The sequence below is a fragment of the Vidua macroura genome, chromosome 6, assembly GCF_024509145.1.
Source record: "Vidua macroura isolate BioBank_ID:100142 chromosome 6, ASM2450914v1, whole genome shotgun sequence".
Taxonomy (NCBI): Eukaryota; Metazoa; Chordata; class Aves; order Passeriformes; family Viduidae; genus Vidua; species Vidua macroura.
The window spans coordinates 16,117,484-16,136,900 of record NC_071576.1 but is presented as its reverse complement, the minus strand read 5'-3'; the positions used below and the strand labels follow the sequence as shown (position 1 = coordinate 16,136,900).

The 19,417-nt window shown below is 37.2% G+C and overlaps 1 protein-coding gene across 3 annotated transcripts; it reads right to left on the bottom strand.

Annotated features, from left to right (window-relative positions):
- Window positions 1-1,887: 1,887 nt before the first annotated feature.
- ATXN3 (ataxin 3) lies at window positions 1,888-19,289 on the bottom strand. Of its 3 annotated transcripts, none has more exons than XM_053979319.1 (11): window positions 19,154-19,289; window positions 15,548-15,712; window positions 14,979-15,023; window positions 13,589-13,674; window positions 13,095-13,161; window positions 10,616-10,703; window positions 10,234-10,366; window positions 9,123-9,298; window positions 8,591-8,714; window positions 7,712-7,800; window positions 1,888-7,141 (listed from the first exon to the last, which is right to left on the bottom strand). In XM_053979319.1, exons 1-11 carry the CDS (start codon window positions 19,175-19,177, stop codon window positions 7,047-7,049), a joined length of 1,092 nt encoding a protein of 363 aa, XP_053835294.1. In that variant the 5' UTR covers window positions 19,178-19,289; the 3' UTR covers window positions 1,888-7,046. The 3 variants fall into 3 exon arrangements, with proteins under 3 accessions (XP_053835294.1, XP_053835295.1, XP_053835297.1); XM_053979320.1 differs by lacking the exon at window positions 19,154-19,289 and adding an exon at window positions 17,907-18,050; XM_053979322.1 differs by lacking the exon at window positions 8,591-8,714 and having other exon boundaries at window positions 7,027-7,141.
- Between the last annotated feature and the right edge of the window lie 128 nt (window positions 19,290-19,417).

Below are 19,417 nucleotides of genomic sequence, written 5' to 3'. Positions count from 1 at the left end.
ACCTGATCGATGTCTATCGGAATCTCAAGGAGAGGTGCCAAGAGGCTGCGTCCGGGCTCTCCCCGCTGGTGCCCAGCAATAGGACAAGAATTCTGCAGCGGGCAGAAGCTGATTCACAGGAAGATCCACCTGAATATCAGGAAAAACTTGTTTACTGTGCAGTGACTGCTCGCTGGAACAGATTGCCCAGAGAGGCTGTGGAGCGTCCCTCACTGGAGATACTCAGGAATCATCTGAATTCTGTGCCACGTGCTCTAGGATGACCCTGCTTGAGCTTGGACCAGATGACTCACTGTGGAACCTTCCAACCTGACCCATTCCGTGATTCTTGGTTGTATTTCCAGCCAGAACCTCAAAGCTGCTCCAATTCAAAGTTCTTTTTGTTTTTTGATCAAGTGAGGTATTTAAACATGGGACTACAAGGAGTACTGCACTGTTACAGAAAGAGCACTTTTGTATCAGTCAGAATGATAGTTATAAAAAATACTGATATAAGTACAGGGAAATGTATTTATACATTTACATATGTATTTATACATACACATAATGCTGGAAATAAAATCCAGGGCAGCTGGATCATTGCCTGTTTCAAATTGATAACTACATAAAAAGATGCATAATTAAAGCACCACATCAACGGCAAAATGAAGCTGAGAAGAGCACTTCACAGGTGAAATCTTTTTTAGAAGTCTGAGAATGCAGCAGGCACAAAACACAGGCTTACAAGCTGGCAAACATTAGCAGAGATGGAACAAGCTGCCTGTTGCTTCCCCAAGAGGATCTTGCAGAGCTTGGTGAAGGGCTCATGGCTGGCCTGCAGTGCTGTATTTCCTTCTAGCTTTACTGGCCTCTGTCACTCACAGGCAACACTAAGGCTGGGCATGGTATGTGGTTCAGGAGTTTAGAAGTTGAAAGTTCCCTAATAAAGATTGTTTTCCCTCTTCATGGAATAATTTTTCTATCAGGTGTCACTCTTATGATTATCTACAATAAAACCAATCATACACCACTTCAAATCCGTTTCTGGCTTAAAAAAAAAAGGCATCAGAATTGTAGGAAGTACTAGTGCTATGATATAGCATGGAATGTAGACATGTACCTTCATCAGTTTTATTAATTTGCACTATTGGGTTTAATGGAGATGAAAAGTTTACAATACTCTGAAGACCCCTTGTCATTGGTTTAACAAAACCCGTGTGGGTCCTTATGACAGTAAGATGTGTCATTTAGTGTTTGGCTAAATAGTTTTTATGGGAAATTCTCTTAGCATTTTTTCAACTAAGATCATGGATGTCCTGCAGACACTTAAAATATTTAGGGATGATAAAAATGTGTTCTATGATAGTTAATTTTATAATGCCAAGTAAGGCATGTAGTCAATAAAGTAGCACAGAAGACTTTTTGTACCACTCTTTTTAATTATTACTCTTGCAAAACTAGAAACTATTTAGCATTGCAAGTAATTTTTTTAGCTCAATGACTTCATCAACTGTTAGCAAGGGCATACAGAAATCATCCAGTATACTGTTTTGATGAACTACAAGAGCAATGCATTGTGTCACAAAGAGAATGAGTATTCTCGCAGCAAAGCAGGAAATTGTAGCTTTAAAAATTAGAAAGTATACAATTTTTAAAGATGTAACATAACTATAATTGGCACCAACTTCCTTCCTTAACAGGAGTGTCTTTACACAACTTCTGGAGTATCAACAGATGCAAAGACTCAGAGATAATGAAATGTCAGCAACAGAAAACTATCCCACTGTTCTGTCCAAATACCTCTGGTGCAAAGCCCACTGATACCAGGGATGAGATTTCAATGTTTGATGATTCCATGCCCAATCCACAAGTAAGGGAAAGCACATATGCAAATACTTAAGAGAGAAACATTAGAAGCTATAATCATATTTATTTAAAAAAGTGATATCAAATACAACCATATATATTCATGCCTATTTGGAGAGCATTTTCAAAATATCGAACAGTGCTGCCATTTTCCAGTCAAAACAATGACAAAGCATTTCAGCTTTCCCTTTTAAAATCTTTTCAGTATTCTATGCTTTATATACACAAAATAGGCAAAACTTATACAGAAATCCAGAGCCAAAGATGTGATAGGAAAACAGTCTTGACAAAAAAAAAAAAATCTTACTGAAAATGATTTGTAAAATACACAACTATTAGTTAAGAGATGAAAAATTATTTCGTTACAAAATCCTAACTACGGTGATTTGTACACAGGGGGTTTCATGTAGCAAAAAGTAAAATTTTATCAAATCTTACATGCTTTAAAGACAAGATAAAGGTTTCTAATCTTCTTTTGTTTTCATTTTGCTTTTGCACTGTGGCATTTAATATTCCATCCCTTTCTTCCCTCCTGAAGTTCCCTCTTGAATTCACACAGTGGCTGTACTGAGGATGGGGGGCGATTAAAAGAAAGGTGTAGTTATAATTATTTTTTTAACAAAGAAAATAATATGTAAGTATTTTGATTTGGTGAAAGCAGTTGAAAAGTCACATGTACTAACTGTCTGAAGAACTGTAACTGGGGAAGAAAGTGACTATGGCAGGTTAAATACTCCAGCATTCCCTCCATCTTTGAAATGCAAATAAGGCAAAATGTGTGTATGAGGATTAAAAAAATTTATTGCAGAAGAGCTCATGCTTTTAAGATGAAAACCTGGATACAAGATAAAGCTACCAATTCTAAACTGAAGAAGTAGGATTTGGACCCAGCCAGTTTGAATGTATTAAGTATTGTTCTCACTTGAACAAGTGATTGTGTATATGGAATAGGTATGTATTTATTACATGTTGGACATATATTCCTTTTTTTTTTTTCTGTAATGATTTGTGAATAATTATCAAGATTTTCCAGGACTTAAGTTTGTTCTATGCAAGACAGTAATGGCTTAACAAGCAAGCAACATCATTTTCTATCTAAGGCCTTAAAAAAAGTTTCCACATGAGTTATTGTCTTCCTTGGATTCTTATTTCAATTCCTTTAAAAGTGAAGTGCTAGTAATGTGAATTGCAAAACAATACTTCTTTGTAAGTCTGAGTTCTAATTCTCTGATCCTATTCCCCCTATACTGAATTGTTCTGTACAAAGGCCACCATTTTTATGTTTTCATTATTATTTGAACCAATAATTCATACTAGAAAATTCCACATTTTAGAACTGTAACATGTTAATTTTTAAGCCAGTCTTTTGTAATAAGACAAAACAGCTTGCAAATGATAATATTTGTTTACTAGACACCTGCAGAAGCCATTTTAACTCCCCCATCATTCTGTAAGTTTGTAATAGAAGCAATAGTCCAACATTAAAACACATCATAGATTTAAATTTATATTGGTTATTTTCAAACAGTCTGCAAAGTAATAAAGTATGATAAGTCAGAAGAGTACCTTAGCTGAAAACTACACTTAAATTTGCTGCAGTTCTTTGAAGGGCACAGGAAGCCCAAATGTTAAAGTAAGCCAGTATCATATCATATTAGTTTCAGGTCTAGATAAATGTAAGCATTTAAACAGCTCATATTTGTACTTGCTGTGCCTAACAAGAATTGCATGCCAGCATGACTGCTTGTTCCTCCTGCCTTCAGTGTAAGACCATGAAAGCAGCTTGCAGAATTACACTTAGAGAAGTAATTACGGAAGATATTTATTGTATCACTCACTCCCCTGCCCCTTTTATTTCTACTGGCACAAAATCGTAATTTATGTCACATGGAACATTCACTGGAAAACAGTAACATCTGTTGAATGAATGAAGTCTGAAATTCCATCAAATATAATTCTACTATTTAAAAAAAAAAACCCAACAAAATACCAAAAAACAATGTCTGCTCCCTTACAATGGACTTTGGCCTAAAGCTGTAACATGGGAATAAACCCAAGCCTTCAGCTTGACAGGGTAGGTAACACTGGAAGTACGCTCTAAATTAGTAAATTAGAAGCATAGTTAAGTCACACTGATAACTGTTTATCATTGAAAGAATGAACACCAAAAAATGACAGCAGTGTTTTATTGACAGCTTCTTGGCAGGTCCAGACATTTTGAACTTGAGACCTGGATTATAAAAGATATACTGTCAGCAATTAGTATGAGTTTTTTCCTTGGGTACAGTTCAAAGAGAGACCCTGTCACTCCCTACAAGTCCTGAAAGGAGGTTGTAGCGTGGTGGGTGTCAACCTCATCTCCCAGGTAACAAGTGACAAGATGAGAGGACATGACCTCAGTTTGTACCAGGGGAGGTTCAGGTTGGGTATCGGGAAATATTTCTTCCCTGAAAAGGTTGTCCACCATTGGAACAGGCTGCCCAGGCAAGTGGTTGAGTCCCCTCCCTGAAGCTATTTAAAAGAGGTGTAGCTGTGGTGCTTAGGAACATTACAGTTAGTGGTGGACTGGGCTGGATTAATGGTTGGTTTCTTGCACGTCTTTTCCAGTGACAGAATTAAGTCAATTAACAGATGTAGCTTAAATTGCTCTCTCTTAACTCTTGTCTAGATAGATATGCCTACATCATTCAACTTGACATTTCACTAAAAATCAAACTGGTATTTGCTGAGTGACAGCATTTCTCCATAGAAAGGGAAGCAGTTGGCCCTGTGATCACTGACTCAGCTGTGCCTTTCAGGCACTGACATTTCCTATTTCTTCTATATTAAAATACTGAGGCGATGAAGTGACTTATGATATGACATGAAAGTTCAAAGGCAAACCTCCATGTTTTAGTGATTATAAAATCATGTAGTTGGCCTGGGTTACAGTCAGTGAGATTTAAGGGGCTGAGTTTTTTTGGTTTTTTTTAATATAGGGCTGCTAGAGCTAGAAATAATATTTTTGTTATGTTCTTATAATAGAGAATAAAAGGTCTGAGTTCCAAGTGCTGGCATCAGCTTGCCAGTCTACACCTATTTATAAAAATGAGTCTTATTTCAGAATTAGTTTATGGCACAACCAAGAAAGGAAAATTAAGCTGTGGTTAATTGACAGATGAGAAAAAAACCCCAGTGCTTTAGACACCTTTCTTGCTTTCAGTTTCATAGAAATTTCAAACTGAAAGCAGAAAATCACACCCTGAAAAATACAGCATTTCAAAATGGCATATGCATACATGGACTTTTAAAGTAATTGTTTAGCTATATTAATTTGAGACATTACAAATAATTATAATGTGGATGACAGGATTATTTTAAAAATACAAAAATCAGTTTTTAAAAAGTAGTGCTGTTTCATGTCAAAATCCATATTGTGTAACATATACCAGTGGTTCTAGTGACATTGGTGAAAATCCACCACATAGATAAGAAAAACAGAATTTAGCCCAATTATGTATACTATAATAATATCCCAAGCTATCAGGAAACCATTGCTGTAAACAAATCTTTACTGAGAGGTAAGAGCCCTTTCATGTACAGTACTACTTGATGCTGAATGTGTATTTCCATCTAGCTACCATTCATTTCCTACTAATTTTAATTAAATGTTACTATTGTGCAAAGATGTAACTTTAGAATACTTTGATAAAGAAATTTGGGGTTATCTTTGAAAGATTCTTAGAATGCCTGTGCTAACTGTTAATGCTTTAACTGGACTACAGCTTATATACTCTATCTACAACATATTTCCATAGAATTTATATGTAAACAGAATTTGTATTTCAAGCACCATTTAGGAAAATGAAACATCTCTATTTTGTTGCACTGAAGATCAAGGTCAGGTTTGGTCACCCTGTTACACATTCATCCTGGACATCAAAGCAAATGTCTTACAACCAATAGCCTAAGCTATCTCACATACTTTGCTTCCCAATTTTTCTCAGGATCAGAAACAACGTAATAAAAAAGTGTAAGGTGCGTGAATAAAGGCCATTCCTGAAAAAACTGCAACATTCTGACAGACACTCATAGAAAGCATTTCAGAAAGAACATCCACACAGGCATAAATATTCATTCTTAAAAGAGCTACTTGCACAGGGGTCATTTCAGATTGCAGGAGTGCATTTTATGCATGTGGCACTGACTTTATGGCACCTAAATCCCCTCCTACTTTCTCCTAGACTCAGTTACAGCTGTTTCATACTGAAAGGCCATAATGAAGGGTTGAGCTTGAAGAGGAAAATTCTCTGGAAGAGGTAGAAAAGAAAACCTATTCAACCCAATTAAGTATACGCTGCTTTTGTAGTAAAAAGAAAGTGGCTTTAACAAGAAAGAACACAAGAAAACAATAATTAAAAACAAACAAGAACAACAAAACCCCAAGCTAAATAAGGCAAGTTATCTGATAAAAGACAGTATGTTAAACATGGATCTAAAATTTTACAACTGGAATTGAAAGTAAAACCAAAAATTGTTAGAAAACATTAGTCAGAAATCACTGAAAGACTAAGGAGTAACATTATAGTCAACAATACAATTTTGTCTTGAAAAGTAAGAAATTTATGGGTTCTTGTTTCTCCTGCAGAATGGATCATTTAAAAAGTGGACAGCAGGATCAAAAAGTTGACGTTAAGTCATTCATAATAAACAATCACAAAATAAATTATTTAAGATTAATGGAATTTAATTACTCTCCCCATTTTAGAGTGATCTATTAAAAATAATTTATAAGCATAACTTATTACTTGTATCTGTTTTTCCATTAGTACTGAAGAAAATAATTTGATGCTGTTTTCAGCAGCATTTGTATCTTCTACAGAATTCTTCAAAACAATTTAAACTTGCTTTTTTAATGCAAGCTTTAAAAGCTTTACTTTTTTAAGTTACAGCTGGTACTCTTGTCTAACTGTGTGTGAATGGTTCCAGTAATTTTAACACCACTACTCTTGTGAGCAGATGTTCTGTAGTAGGAGTGCTACAGTTCTCTAAATTAGTGCAATCTTTTTGGTATTTGCAGATCCTCTCTAAACTGACCTCCAGCAGCCCCCCTTTCATTCCTGCTTCCAGAATGCTGAAATGAACCCTGCTTGTGCAACATCCACACAGTAGAATTCTAATGGAGACTTAGCATTTTGACAATGAGAGGGAAAAAAATGATGTTATTTCTCCTCTTCTGAATTCAAGTGGTTTCTGACAGACTCCAGAGACATATTCATGGCTGCTTGAAGCATGTCTTCTTCACTCATATCACCTCCTAAAGACAATACATGCATATCAGCTTGTAATAAATTCACAGCTTGTAATAAATTCACAGCTCTTAATTATAGTTAAATGCATTTGTTGTTCCTTTTGTCCACACCCACCTTTTCCTGCCCTGCTGACAAAACTGGTTTTGTTTTTAAAATCACTGAATATTTTGCAACTAGTTTTTCACCAATGGCAGTCAGTTTCTAACAATACACACCAATTTTGGATCACCAATACCTGACACTGGTAAGGCCTACACATGTTCTTCTGAAAACTGGTTCCAGTAATTTTGTCAGATACTTTTCCAAGTTGTCATATAACTTTAAAAGTAATTTAGAAAACGAACAGTTGGGGTAATAGCCATGCTCTTCACTTTGAAATAGGATATTGACATTCAAAGGGAAACAGGCTTTTAAGGAAAGTGATCCTTTCCTTCACTGCCAATACAGAAATGGCTGTAACGCACAATTGGAATGGCTGCTGAAGTGACAAAGTAGGCAGACAAGGAAAATTAACAAACAACACAAAGATGAAAAAGACACATTTCAGTGCTGGATGTAAGGTTAAAAAACAATACCTGAGCCAGGTTCTGGAGTGCTTGAACTAAGAGTTGCTTTGTCCTGTAGGTTTGGAGTCTGGTCTTGCTGCTGTAGCTGTTGTTGTTGTCTGAAAGTGTCATAAATTTGTAAGAGAATAAGATTAACACCAGCATGAGACATGAGTCAAGTTCATTTCATTGTAAGGAAGGCCAGGAGTCAGAAGTAGAAGCTGTTTGGTACAATAACACCCCTGTGCCCAAAATCTCTTTCATCATTTCACCCTGCTAACCTTCAGATACCTATCTTCCCAGTATTATACTCCAAGCCACAAGACTATTTTCCTAGGATTCGGAAGCTCTGCATTCTTATCCTACCATGTGGAGTCTAACTCTTCCCATCCCTAGCATTTCTCCTTGGTCTTTATTTCCTCTATTACTATAAGACACAGATAAGGAAAAGCTTCAATAACTCAACTATCTATTAAGAAGGTATACCAGAACAGTAACATAAAATATGTACAATGCTTTTATATGATGCACATGAGAAGCATCATTACCCAAAGCAAAGTCTTAGAGAAATAATACTTTTTGTTGGGAAGGTAGTTGCAGAAATTTACAGGATTTCATTTAAAATACTTCTATAATGTATGTTTTCTTTCTTCACAAGACTTGCAGCAGTAGCAAGACTTATTAATAAGTCATAATAATAATAATAAGATAATAAGACATTATTAAACACCCTCTTACTAGAGGTTTCTCTGTAGGAACCACCTGAGAATAGTAAAATTCAGGTACTGTTAGGAACACATATGAAGACAGGAAAGTTGAGCTGGACCTCAGTAAGAAACCCATCCACACCCCAAAAGCACTGAAAAAGTACATGTACTTCCACATGCAGTTTTCTATCAGCTACTTTACTTTTCAAAATATGCTTGTCTTCTCCTTCGCAGTTCTTCTGAAGAAAGGGAGTCTGTCTGACTGCTGTGAGACGACTGAGGCACGTTCTGTGGTAATGAGCCTGAGAGCTCACTTTGACGGCTACCTAAAAGCAGAACATGCCATATCCTACTAATTATAGTAAAATGAAATTAGTAAATAAAATATAACTTAAAAAATGTCCTCAAACTTGAGAAGAAGAAAGACTTTTTTGAGAACTAAGCACCTAGAAGAACTTTGCTTGATAATTTCTCTTCTCCTCACCTTAGAACTGTTTCCCTTTCCTCCTGCTACCCTTTGCCAATTTGTTCTTCCTTCCTAATAATCAATGATGACATGCAAGTTACAACTTTTCAAAAAGCAGGAAGGAGATAGTTATGGGCAATCCTGGATTGTCTTTCCATGCCTCAAACCAGTCTTTCCACAGATATTGACACATGCTGGAAAAAGTGCCTGACAAACTGACTCCAGGAGCTGCTTAAAGCACTACAAGAAATTTAGACGAGCACTGCACCTTGTATGCTGAGCTGAATGGCTCTGCGAAGATCAGCTTCTTCATCCTCCATATCAATTTCCTGCCTACTTAGAGCCAGGGCTCTCTGAAAATTTTCTTCATCTTCATCTAACATGCCTGTTCCATCAAAAGGATGGTTAACTTCTATTGCTTGGTCCACATCACTTCTGGGTAGCCTGTGAAATTCACGCATTCATAGCAAAATTCAGACAGAAATTATATTAGATTTTATCATGAGGTTTAAATTAGTACGTTCTGCCAGTTTAACTCTAGGTTTAACTTTGGGAAGAACATTTTTCTTGTGAAAGTCTGTTACATAAACAAGTGTTTTCCTGAGAAATGAAAAAGCACAAGAGGGCTGCAAGCAACTGCAGAGCAACCTTAACATATATTTGCCACACACAGACCTCTAAAGCAATGCACATGTTAGATAGTAAATTGCCAAACATGGTAAGGCCACAAAAAGCCATGATACATGTTACTCAAACCTACTGCTATTTAAATAGTTACATCAGCAGAAAAGAGTGCATATAGCCTCCTTCTCAGGAGGCCTTGAAGGCCACACTAAAGCAACAGAACCCATGCAAACTGTACATACTTTCCATGTTACTGCTAATTATTCCATCAATTTACAACATCAATTTACGTTTACAAAGGGGAAAAAAGTAATTCCTGTGAGAAGCCTAAAGCTTTTTTATCAGTATGCAGTTTGTTCACTATGAAAAGTCAGTGAAATCATTGCAGAAGTGTATAAAGTACTAACTTTATATGCTTTCAAGGATGTTTTCTCGTTCTTTTCTACTTATGACAGAATGCACAAACCAGTCTTCATTATAAAAGAATTACTATTAACCATAGTTTATAAGATTTGCTAAACAATTTTCCTCCCTAAGTCAAAAATCTGCACTATAATATGCTTATGCACATGGAAAGACTCAATCCTTATCAAGGCAGCTTTTGCCCACTTAAAAATACACCATTTGTTGTCCATCAATTTGCTTTTCCTCTGTGCAACAGCAGTAAACATTGGACTAAAGGTATTTCTTATTACTTCCAAATTACAAACCAATCATACTGAACATTATTAAAATAAAATCTTTATTTACCTTACCTCTGATCTCTTGACTGTGCTGCCTCTTCTCCAATCAGTTTTGGTCGCTGCATTTGCTGTACCCGAATCATCTGCAGCAGCTGATCAGCCTCACAGTCTGGCAGATCACCTTTTACTACAAATATGGAATAACCTGAGAAAAAGAAATTGTAAGTCTACAGCATTAAAGTGCAGATATAAACACTCTAAAATGCACACTACATGGAATTCAGTCACGTGCAATTTAAGATGTAAGACTCTACCTTTCATTATAAGGACTTGGGTTATTTCACTATTTCAATCATAAAACTAAGAGTAGTTAACTGAATATGTAAGTTCTAAGAAATAATGCTTATTACCTACTTTTAATTTATGAGATTTAACATCTGCAAGTTACTATTACCTTCCTGTTGTAATTGAGCCAAGAAAAGTGCAAGATATGTATCTGATATTAGTTCTGGACCCATCAAGAGAGAGTTCAAGTTAAACCACTGTAATTAAGAAAAAAAAAAAAAAGGTTGAGAGAACAAATTAGCATTAAGATTACTCGGTAAACCATTCCTGTACATTGTGGTAATTTTTTATTATGGAATATCTAAATAAATCTAATAAAATAAATGATCAAATGAAAGTCTTTTGAAGTATAATACCTACACTGCTAAATGTTATCCCTCAACTACTCTAACAGGACATCTGAAATGTGGAAATTACTGCATGTTCTGTACCATTACTGAATACTGGCAGCAGGGAAACACATTAAAACAGATAATCTTTAACCGTTGCATTTTGATTTGTTTCAGACATCATTCTAAAATTATGCTTAATCCTAGTTTTAAACCTGAGACTAATGCAGTAAGAAACCCTTCATCAGTTAATGCTATATGTTAAGAAATTAACAGATACTAAAAACAGACATTCAATTATTTCCACTAAATACTTTCATGGAACATTATAACTTTAATAGCTGGTGATGCTGAAAACTAGTGTTTACCCTTCTCTCAGATAATTTTTAAACTTAAAAATTAAAAAAAAATTACTCAAATTTGGTATGCTGAGAGTACAGCACTATATTACAACAGGGGACGCTTCATTTGAACATACACAACTCATTTCTAGTTTCTCATTTCTCATTTCTAGACCATAACTAGTAATTTATAATACTTCTAAACAGAAACAGTATTATACTTACATAAAACTTCTAGAGAGAAAATATATTCAATGTGAAACAAAATATTCTACCTTTAAACCCCCACATATTTTAATAAAGCTAAAGGACTTTTTTTTTAGACCTACTCATTCAGTATTATCCAGTTTTAATCAGAAAGCACCATCTGAGTTAGAGAAAAGAGATTTTTATCTCCATTCTCACAGAAATGCACTAATCTATCCAAACTGCCATATATGCACCCACACAATTGCAGCCAGGCCCATACAATAATATAAGTGACTATCTACCACCCTGTCATGCAATCACTTCATTTGCCAAAAACATGGCAAATGTTTGCCACTAGAAAAGAAGACCAACAGTGTAGAAGAGTAGGGGAATAAAAAGTTCTGTAAAAAATTTAATGGACAGACTACAGCAACTTCTGAAAGGTATTATGGAGGAGAAAAATTTGTTAAACTAATTTTGCTTTACCTATAACAGAGAAGCAACCTATTTTGTCAAATGTTCTCATTACCCTCGAGATAACAGACACCTCATACTGCCTTCATGTGGTTACAAGCCACAGGTAAAAGAGGAAAAAGGCATTCCTTCTCTGGCTGAGGATGTCTTGGGTTAGAACGCTCTCTCATAAAATTCCACCCAACTTGGATGCATTGTATAATAAGCACAATTTTAAGACAACATCCAGCCTTTTTGATAACAATTAAACAAAAAAATGCCTGTAAACATTAGCCATACTTTTAAACTAAAGCAGAACAATAGAGTTTAGCTTTCTCATTCACGGGTGATTTTTCTTTATTTTTTTAATCTGGATGACAACATAAGTAGCCGAACCTTGCAAAAAAGAACCAAATGGGCAAACAGACTCCTGTCCCACTATTACAGACTCTAAAAGCTGTTTTCCATGAATGTTTTCTATGAAAAAAGCCCTGAAAAAACCAAACACCAAATCAGCTCATATGTAAAAGCTCATCAACTTTTATTCAACATACTGCAAGTATGCAAGTATGATCCAGGAAAATGATTGGCTGCTGAAATAAAACACTGAATTGGTGTTTTAAGGGACATGGATATGAAGTGAGTTGGTACATATGTACCATATACTAATATGACCATCCCTTACTTTTAATAATTATTTCCTGCTTAGAATACAATTGTTTCAGAGTTTTCTATAATAGTATAAAGTTGAGATACTACTTTCCCAAACTTTATTCTAATGGATACTCTTCTGAGTATCCATTATTATCTATCAAAAACTTGAACTTTTCCTTATATCTACTGCCCGTTTAAATAAACAGAATTATTTTACAATGCCAATATCTTACTGTATTAAAATAAGTTCGAATTCTATAGGGATCCTAATCTTTGTTCAGGATCCCCTATTCCCCCTGACCCCCTACTACAATTTTTCTTCAGTATTTCATGCAGGAAAAAAAAATAGCTTAAGAAGTTACATAAGACCCTACCAGAGCTGCAGCTCCCTAAAGGACAGATTCACTAGAGAATTGATCCTACAGTCTTTTCCCAGGCTAACATTTACAATGACCTGCCTGGCATTTTTGTGATAAAACAAACATTTCCCTTTTTTTAAATATGGGATACTATTAAACCAAACTGCAGCAAAAGCTTGCAAAAGGGAAGCACAATCTACTTGCAATCACTTTCCCACACCCATTTCTGAAGTCAATTTTAAAATAAAAAAAGACAGTGTCACCTGTTTTCCTAACTTTCGAACTGTAAACCAGTGTTCCTTATAATTACAAATAAATGATTTTTCATTTCTGTAAAAAGAAAAAAAAAGATATAAATAAAATTAAATACTCTAAAATCAGAGTACATAATAATGTTTAAGATCTTTGCTATCACTAATTTGAACTTAATAAAATAAAGTTTCAGTAATACAACCATTGATGTTGCATTACAGAATACTCATACTGCTTTTATTACATTCAGGAGGTTGTCAATATCACTGAAATCTCCGTATTACTGTGATGCCACAGATACTAAAATACCATGAAGGCACAGAGGACAGATGTTCTCATGCATCCCCAAAAAGAAAAAAAAAAGAAAAAAAAAAGCAAGGCCAGGGGGTAATACAAACATCAAAATGCAACAGAGCATAAAACAGCAAATTAAAAGAAAGATTTAAAACACAGATTAATAGTATTTTTACAGTAAAATAAAAGCAAGGTGCTAGAAGAGTCTTACATAGGATCGATCCCAAGTCTCTGGTACTCTGGGCTGTTGAAGAGGATTAGTTCTAAACCCCACACTTTCAAGGCATTGCTTATAACCTGTCAAAAAAGAACACTTTTCATGAGTCACACAAGTTCAAATCTAAATTCAAGCAATGCAACCATCTTAGCTATGCTAAACAATTATACTGTTTTCATAAAACTTACATTTCAAAACATTGCCAGGAAACCTAGGAATCATGCTACTCAAAATCATGTTACACAAAATGCAGCTGTCATGAATCCACATGCAAGCGTAACACTCATATCTTATCTAAGGAGAAGTAACAAAATTAGGATTTAACAGACTGTGTTAATGAGCATTCTCCTCCAAACAAAGCTGTCATTTCACCTTTCACAGACACTTTGCAAGCTGCCCTCTCTCTACTTACAATGCACTGCTCTGCCCTTACTTCCCCCTCCCCTCCCCAGTAGAATCTCAGTCTTTCTTCACGGTAACTTTTGGAATTTTGTACCACTGGATTATCACAGGATCAGTCAGTTTATTGATCCGAGCACCAACTCTTTTACAATAACTCTTTAAAGCTACACAAAATAATGCTGTAAGAACTTTTAAGTTAACAATTCAAGTTCCTTTCAGCAAGCCAACTGTGCCTCAAATGATAAAGCAATGATAGGACAAAACAGCAGAACAAGGAAGCATTTTTTCAGCTACTGAAGCAGCCCAAAGACAGCAGGAAAGCCAAACTGTTAATGGTTTCTTGCTAAAAAGAAAAACAGCCCATTCGGCCATAAGGAAGAGAGGCTCTTGAGGGAGTCTGGAGCATTGACAAGTAACACTGAAAGCTTGGGAGACAGCCAAAGATGCCTAGAACTCTAATCTAGACAAAAGCCCCAATTTGGTGTTCAAAACTTTTTTTGCTGTTGGTCTGGTTTAAGTATTTACTATTGATTACTTTTCCCCTATGGCCTTTTTAAAACCAAAAACACCCAAGAAAAATATGCACATCACTGATAACACTGTAACCATTGTCAAGGGCTTTCCAGTCTATAATTTGAGAAAGCAACCTGAATTCTGCTTTTTCACCTGCAGTCTGTGGAAGCCAAGGTCTACACCTAAAGTGCACATAAGAAACAACTTAGAACTCAAGCTTATTGCCAGCAGGTATCATTTCACAGTTCCTCAATCCATGTTTCTCCTATGCATTTGAGGGCCCATGAACTGAAGAACTGCAAGTCACTGTTCTTAAAGAAAAACACTCTGAACATTTGGAAGTCCAGCACTTAATCCCATTAAGCCCATAAAGTGGTAACTAGATGGAAAAGCTCAATGCCATTTAAATTACATTAAAGAATATGTGTTGCATAAATAGAAAATGATGTCAGGAGAGAGCTGTGCTTACTTGAATTGAGAAGAATCCACTATCGTCCATATTTACAGAAGGCTGCTGCTCGATGTGAAGTTGGGAGAGAGAAAAGGGAAAAATGGTATAAGCATAAAAGGTCAAAAATAATTGAGTTGTGAAAATAAATGTAATTACAGATTCTTGAAGCAATGACTTATGTCCTTGTCTGTAAGGCTGATTACAATGCCCCAAATAAGCATTTTAATTTAAAACTCAAACCTTTAGAGATGTGCAGTGCTTAAAGGGCAGAGAGACATGGGAATTTCTGCTCCTATCTGACACTGGCTTACAAAAACAAAAGGCAAATTACTGATCCTCCTCATCACACCTGATCTTTCTACTCATAAGATGAAGGTAATGTAGCTTTTTGTAGAATTATTGTAAAGCTGTATTAGTAACACTTGAAAATGCCACATCTAAGATGCATGAATGAAAAGGCCTATAAATTTAAAAAGCTTTAGCACTAGAAAATTAACCTTGTCTAGCTATGCGAGAATAGCAGGTCTGTGCCAGACAATACTGCATTTCAGGCACTATCAAGCAACCTCAAGTGAACATAATTTTACCTGTAAGAATGTTCTGTATTCTTCACTAGATACTCCTCCCTCTGCCATTCTCATCCTTTCTTCCTCATCCAATTGCTGTGCAATAGAGGATAACTCAACAGGACTAAAGTATTCACCTTGCAGCAAATTATTCAGACAATGTTGAGCACACAATGAGCCTTCTTGCTAATAATGGAAGAGAAAAAAAATGGAAAAAGAAAAAAGAAAATAAAACCACCCCAGGTTAATGCAAACTCTGTAAAATGACTCAACTGTTTCATTCTGGCAAGCTTCCTTCCTTCCCCACTCATGCAGAATACCATATATTCTTTCAGTGCATTACACTGCAAGCTATAGAATACAATCCTCCCTCAACTCGATTGGAGAAAACCCAACATGCATACTATCTTATTTCCTTAAGGGAAATAAATTTCATGTAAAAATTGTTTTTGAAAACACAATTAATATTGCTAATGACCCAACAAATCACACAGAGAATGCAAAATATCAATACATGAAAATCAAACAGTTTAGCTCTCTACTTCCTAGAACAAACATTTTCTGTAACAGACACTCATTATTTTTCAACTTTTCTTCCCTTCCAGGTGTGGTTATTGACAATCTGCCCTCCATGTTATTGCTGAGAAAGTGATTAGGAGCTGGAAGAACAATAAATCTTCTTTTTTACATGAAATTTACATATAGGAAGTAGATAAATAAAGTCATACCACTAGTTTGAAAGTCTTGAAAACAATGATGGGGAAACCAGAAAAAAATATTGAATTCAGCATATTAAACAATGGAAATATTTTTTTAATTGACAGACCATTCAAATAAAAAACATTTCAGATACTTTGTTACATATCCAGCACATTACAGGTAATAGAACTATAGTGTAAGATTTTTAAAACGTTGGCACAAATTATAAAGGAGCTATTTAACAATGTCAGTCATGATTTTGTAGTACAAATTCAAAAAAATCTCTGATCTGAATGAATGCATAACAGGCTCCAACATTTTCATATATGAGATAAAATACTGTCTCATTAAAAACAAACCACAATGTAAACCAAGCAAAGCAGTTTCTCATAAAAAGCAACCTTTTTCTCCAAATAACTGTAACTCCATGTGCAAGATAAGTAACATCAGTTTTAAAATCCTGCTTTTCTCTTTTGTTTTAATCTTGTTTAGTCTTCATTTTTATTTACATTAAGATCTCTCCTATACGTGCTCTTCATTAAAAACAAAACCCCTCAAGAACAAAACAGACACCCCTCCCTCAAGCCAGACCCACAGAAACTAAGAATACAAGAATATGCCTTTGAGGAATATTCTTTAAAATTCCATAAAAGCATCATACTAATCATATGTAGAACTCTCCATGATCTTCCTTACAGCTGAAACCTCAAAAGTTCCCTTTATTCCAGAATCTTCCTATGGCTTCATCACTCAGTTGAGCAATGAGTTACTAAAGCTACACTGGCGTGAGTGCTACAGCCAGGCTGGAGTGGAATCCAGCTCATGCCCTTCCTGCAAGAAGAAACTCAAGACTAAACACCAGTTTCTGTCCCTCTGGGACCACATCCCTACTGCTGCTCATATGACCAAACTGTAACAGAATAACCTGCTCAACAATCGCAGGCTTCCCCACTAGAATAATATGAAACCGATTTAGAAACAGAGATAGTAAAATACCACTGAAAATTAGTTATATTACATGCTTACATACTAATTTCACTAAAAGGACCTTTCTGTATTTGCACAGCATTATCTGAAAGTAATAAACCTTAATTCTCATATGTAAAAGTTATACACTAAGTGCCAAATGCAGAAAACAGATCCTACAGTATTTAACTGACATGAAGTTCCGTTGTTTTGTGCAGAGAACACTGCTTCTTTACCATAAGCTGAAATCCCCTCATTGAAACCTCGCCTGACATAAAATGCTGCTCTGCTTTCAGTGTTTTCAATCACTTTTATCTTATAAAGGAAAGGACAAACTTCTAAGATTGGGACTCCTGAAGCCCCATACTTAAATCCTACTTTCTGCAACTGTTATTTCTCTCTAAAAATGCCACATTGCTGGTTGTTTTATTAAATTTTCTTAATAAATACCATGTTCCTCATGTCTTTTTATCAAAAGAACTGGGGTATGCAGACTCAGGAACATGCAGCACTTAAAAATATTTTGACAGCACTTGATGGGGGAAAAAATACCCCTTAAGAAAAAAAGAGTAATTCAGTTAGATTTTCCCTAAAATAATAACAGAATAAAAATGTTTGGTTCTCCAGCTTAAAACATGTTGAGGTGCAACTTTTTAACTGTGTTACTAACTTACCAGGGAGCAGGTATGCTTCACATGAGAGACTGTCAACTCACCTTCCCCAGAAGGCGGAGAAACTACAAGTTACCATCATCACCTTGTAACTCTGAATGTATTACGCCTTGTCACTTCAATTTCACAAGTTCTGTTATTAAACTAGAAAGCAACTCAGTAATAAAAAGTTAATTCACACTGTGATAGGCAAGGCCACGTAAGAAAAGAGCGCATTCGTTAAACTGTTTCCAAAGCCAGACTGAAGGTCACTGAAGCAGAGGCCATCACGGCTGAAATCCAGCACTCACCCCCTGAACAGCAGCTCCTCAACACCACAACACTTGCCAAATTTTGCAACCCAAACCTACTCAGAAAGAGCACTCCCCAGTTTTTATGGATTTCAGAACAGCAATTTTTTAAAGGATGGTACACACCTATCTTACTTGACTTCTTAAGGAAATCAATTCTACATAACAAAACAAAGTAACAAAACTACTATTAAGATTAACACAATAAAGTTGAAGAGACATGCAAAGTGCAAGAAAAAATCCAATTATAATTTGAACAGTATTAAAATAGAAATAGGTCATATTTGGGAACCTGGAAAAAACACAGCAGTTCACAGCAGCATTTGTCCTCCAAAACAGGAAGGAAACACTGTTCGGCACACAGAAGTACATTATATGAACTGCGATTTCTCTAGCGGCTCTCCCACTCCGTGCTCATTACACAACCACAGCCAAGCCAGGCTCGGTGACGAGATGGCTCCGAGAGCACAGGGACAGCCCCGCCTGCCGCTGCTTATCCTCGTACTCATTTCCCAGCCTTGCGAGCTCTCTCTCAAGAAACAGAAGTAGCTGCAGCCTACACTTCCCCACACTTGGGGGCTGTTTCTGCAGTCCCCAGAACACAGTCCCGTGCCAAAGCGGACGCCGAGGCACAGCCCTGACTCTCCTTTCCCTGAAGGGCTGGAAGGGCTGGCAACGTCCAGCTGGGACGGGCCATAGGCACAGGCACCGCCGCGCGAGGGCCCCGGCTTTCCCCCGAGGCAGAGGACAAGCCACTTCCAAGGCTTGGAGATGCCAGGGAAGGACAGCGCGGCCCGGCCCGAGACAGGCCGAGCGCACCCCGGGGGCTCCGGGCGCTGCCCCGTGGTCAGCGCAGGGACGGAGGCCCAGGCACCGCCTCAGCAGATCCTCAGAGAGGGCTCGCACGCCTCCCCCGTCTCGGCGGCCCGGACGGCCACAAGCGACGGCGCTGTACCCGAGGCGGGCGGGCGGCGGGATCCGCCCGGTCCTTCCTCACTCACCCGCTCGTGGAAGATCGACTCCATGTTTACTGTGGCAGCCGCAGCCCCCGCCCCACGTGACCGGCCCGGCCAATCGCAGCGCCCATCGCCCCCCGGCCGCGCAGAGCAGGCCCCGCTGGCTGCGCCCGCCCCGCCGGCCGCGCGGGCGTCCCCTGCCGGGGAGGAGGCCGGCGGGCTGAGGCGCCGCCGGCCGCGAGCGCCCCCGCGCGGCAGCCGTGTCCGCAGGGAGCGACACGCGCCGCCTGCTCGCTCCTCCGCCGGAGA

What these genes read in the sequence shown, in the direction of transcription:
- ATXN3 (XM_053979319.1), bottom strand. Translation starts at nt 19,177, where the DNA reads ATGGAGTCGATCTTCCACGAGCGG. An exon ending in AGTCGATCTTCCACGAGCGG is followed by an intron (nt 15,713 to 19,153) that starts GTGAGTGAGGAA and finishes TTCCATTATTAG; the next exon opens with CAAGAAGGCTCATTGTGTGC. An exon ending in CATTCAGCTCAGCATACAAG is followed by an intron (nt 8,715 to 9,122) that starts GTGCAGTGCTCG and finishes TTCTGCTTTTAG; the next exon opens with GTAGCCGTCAAAGTGAGCTC.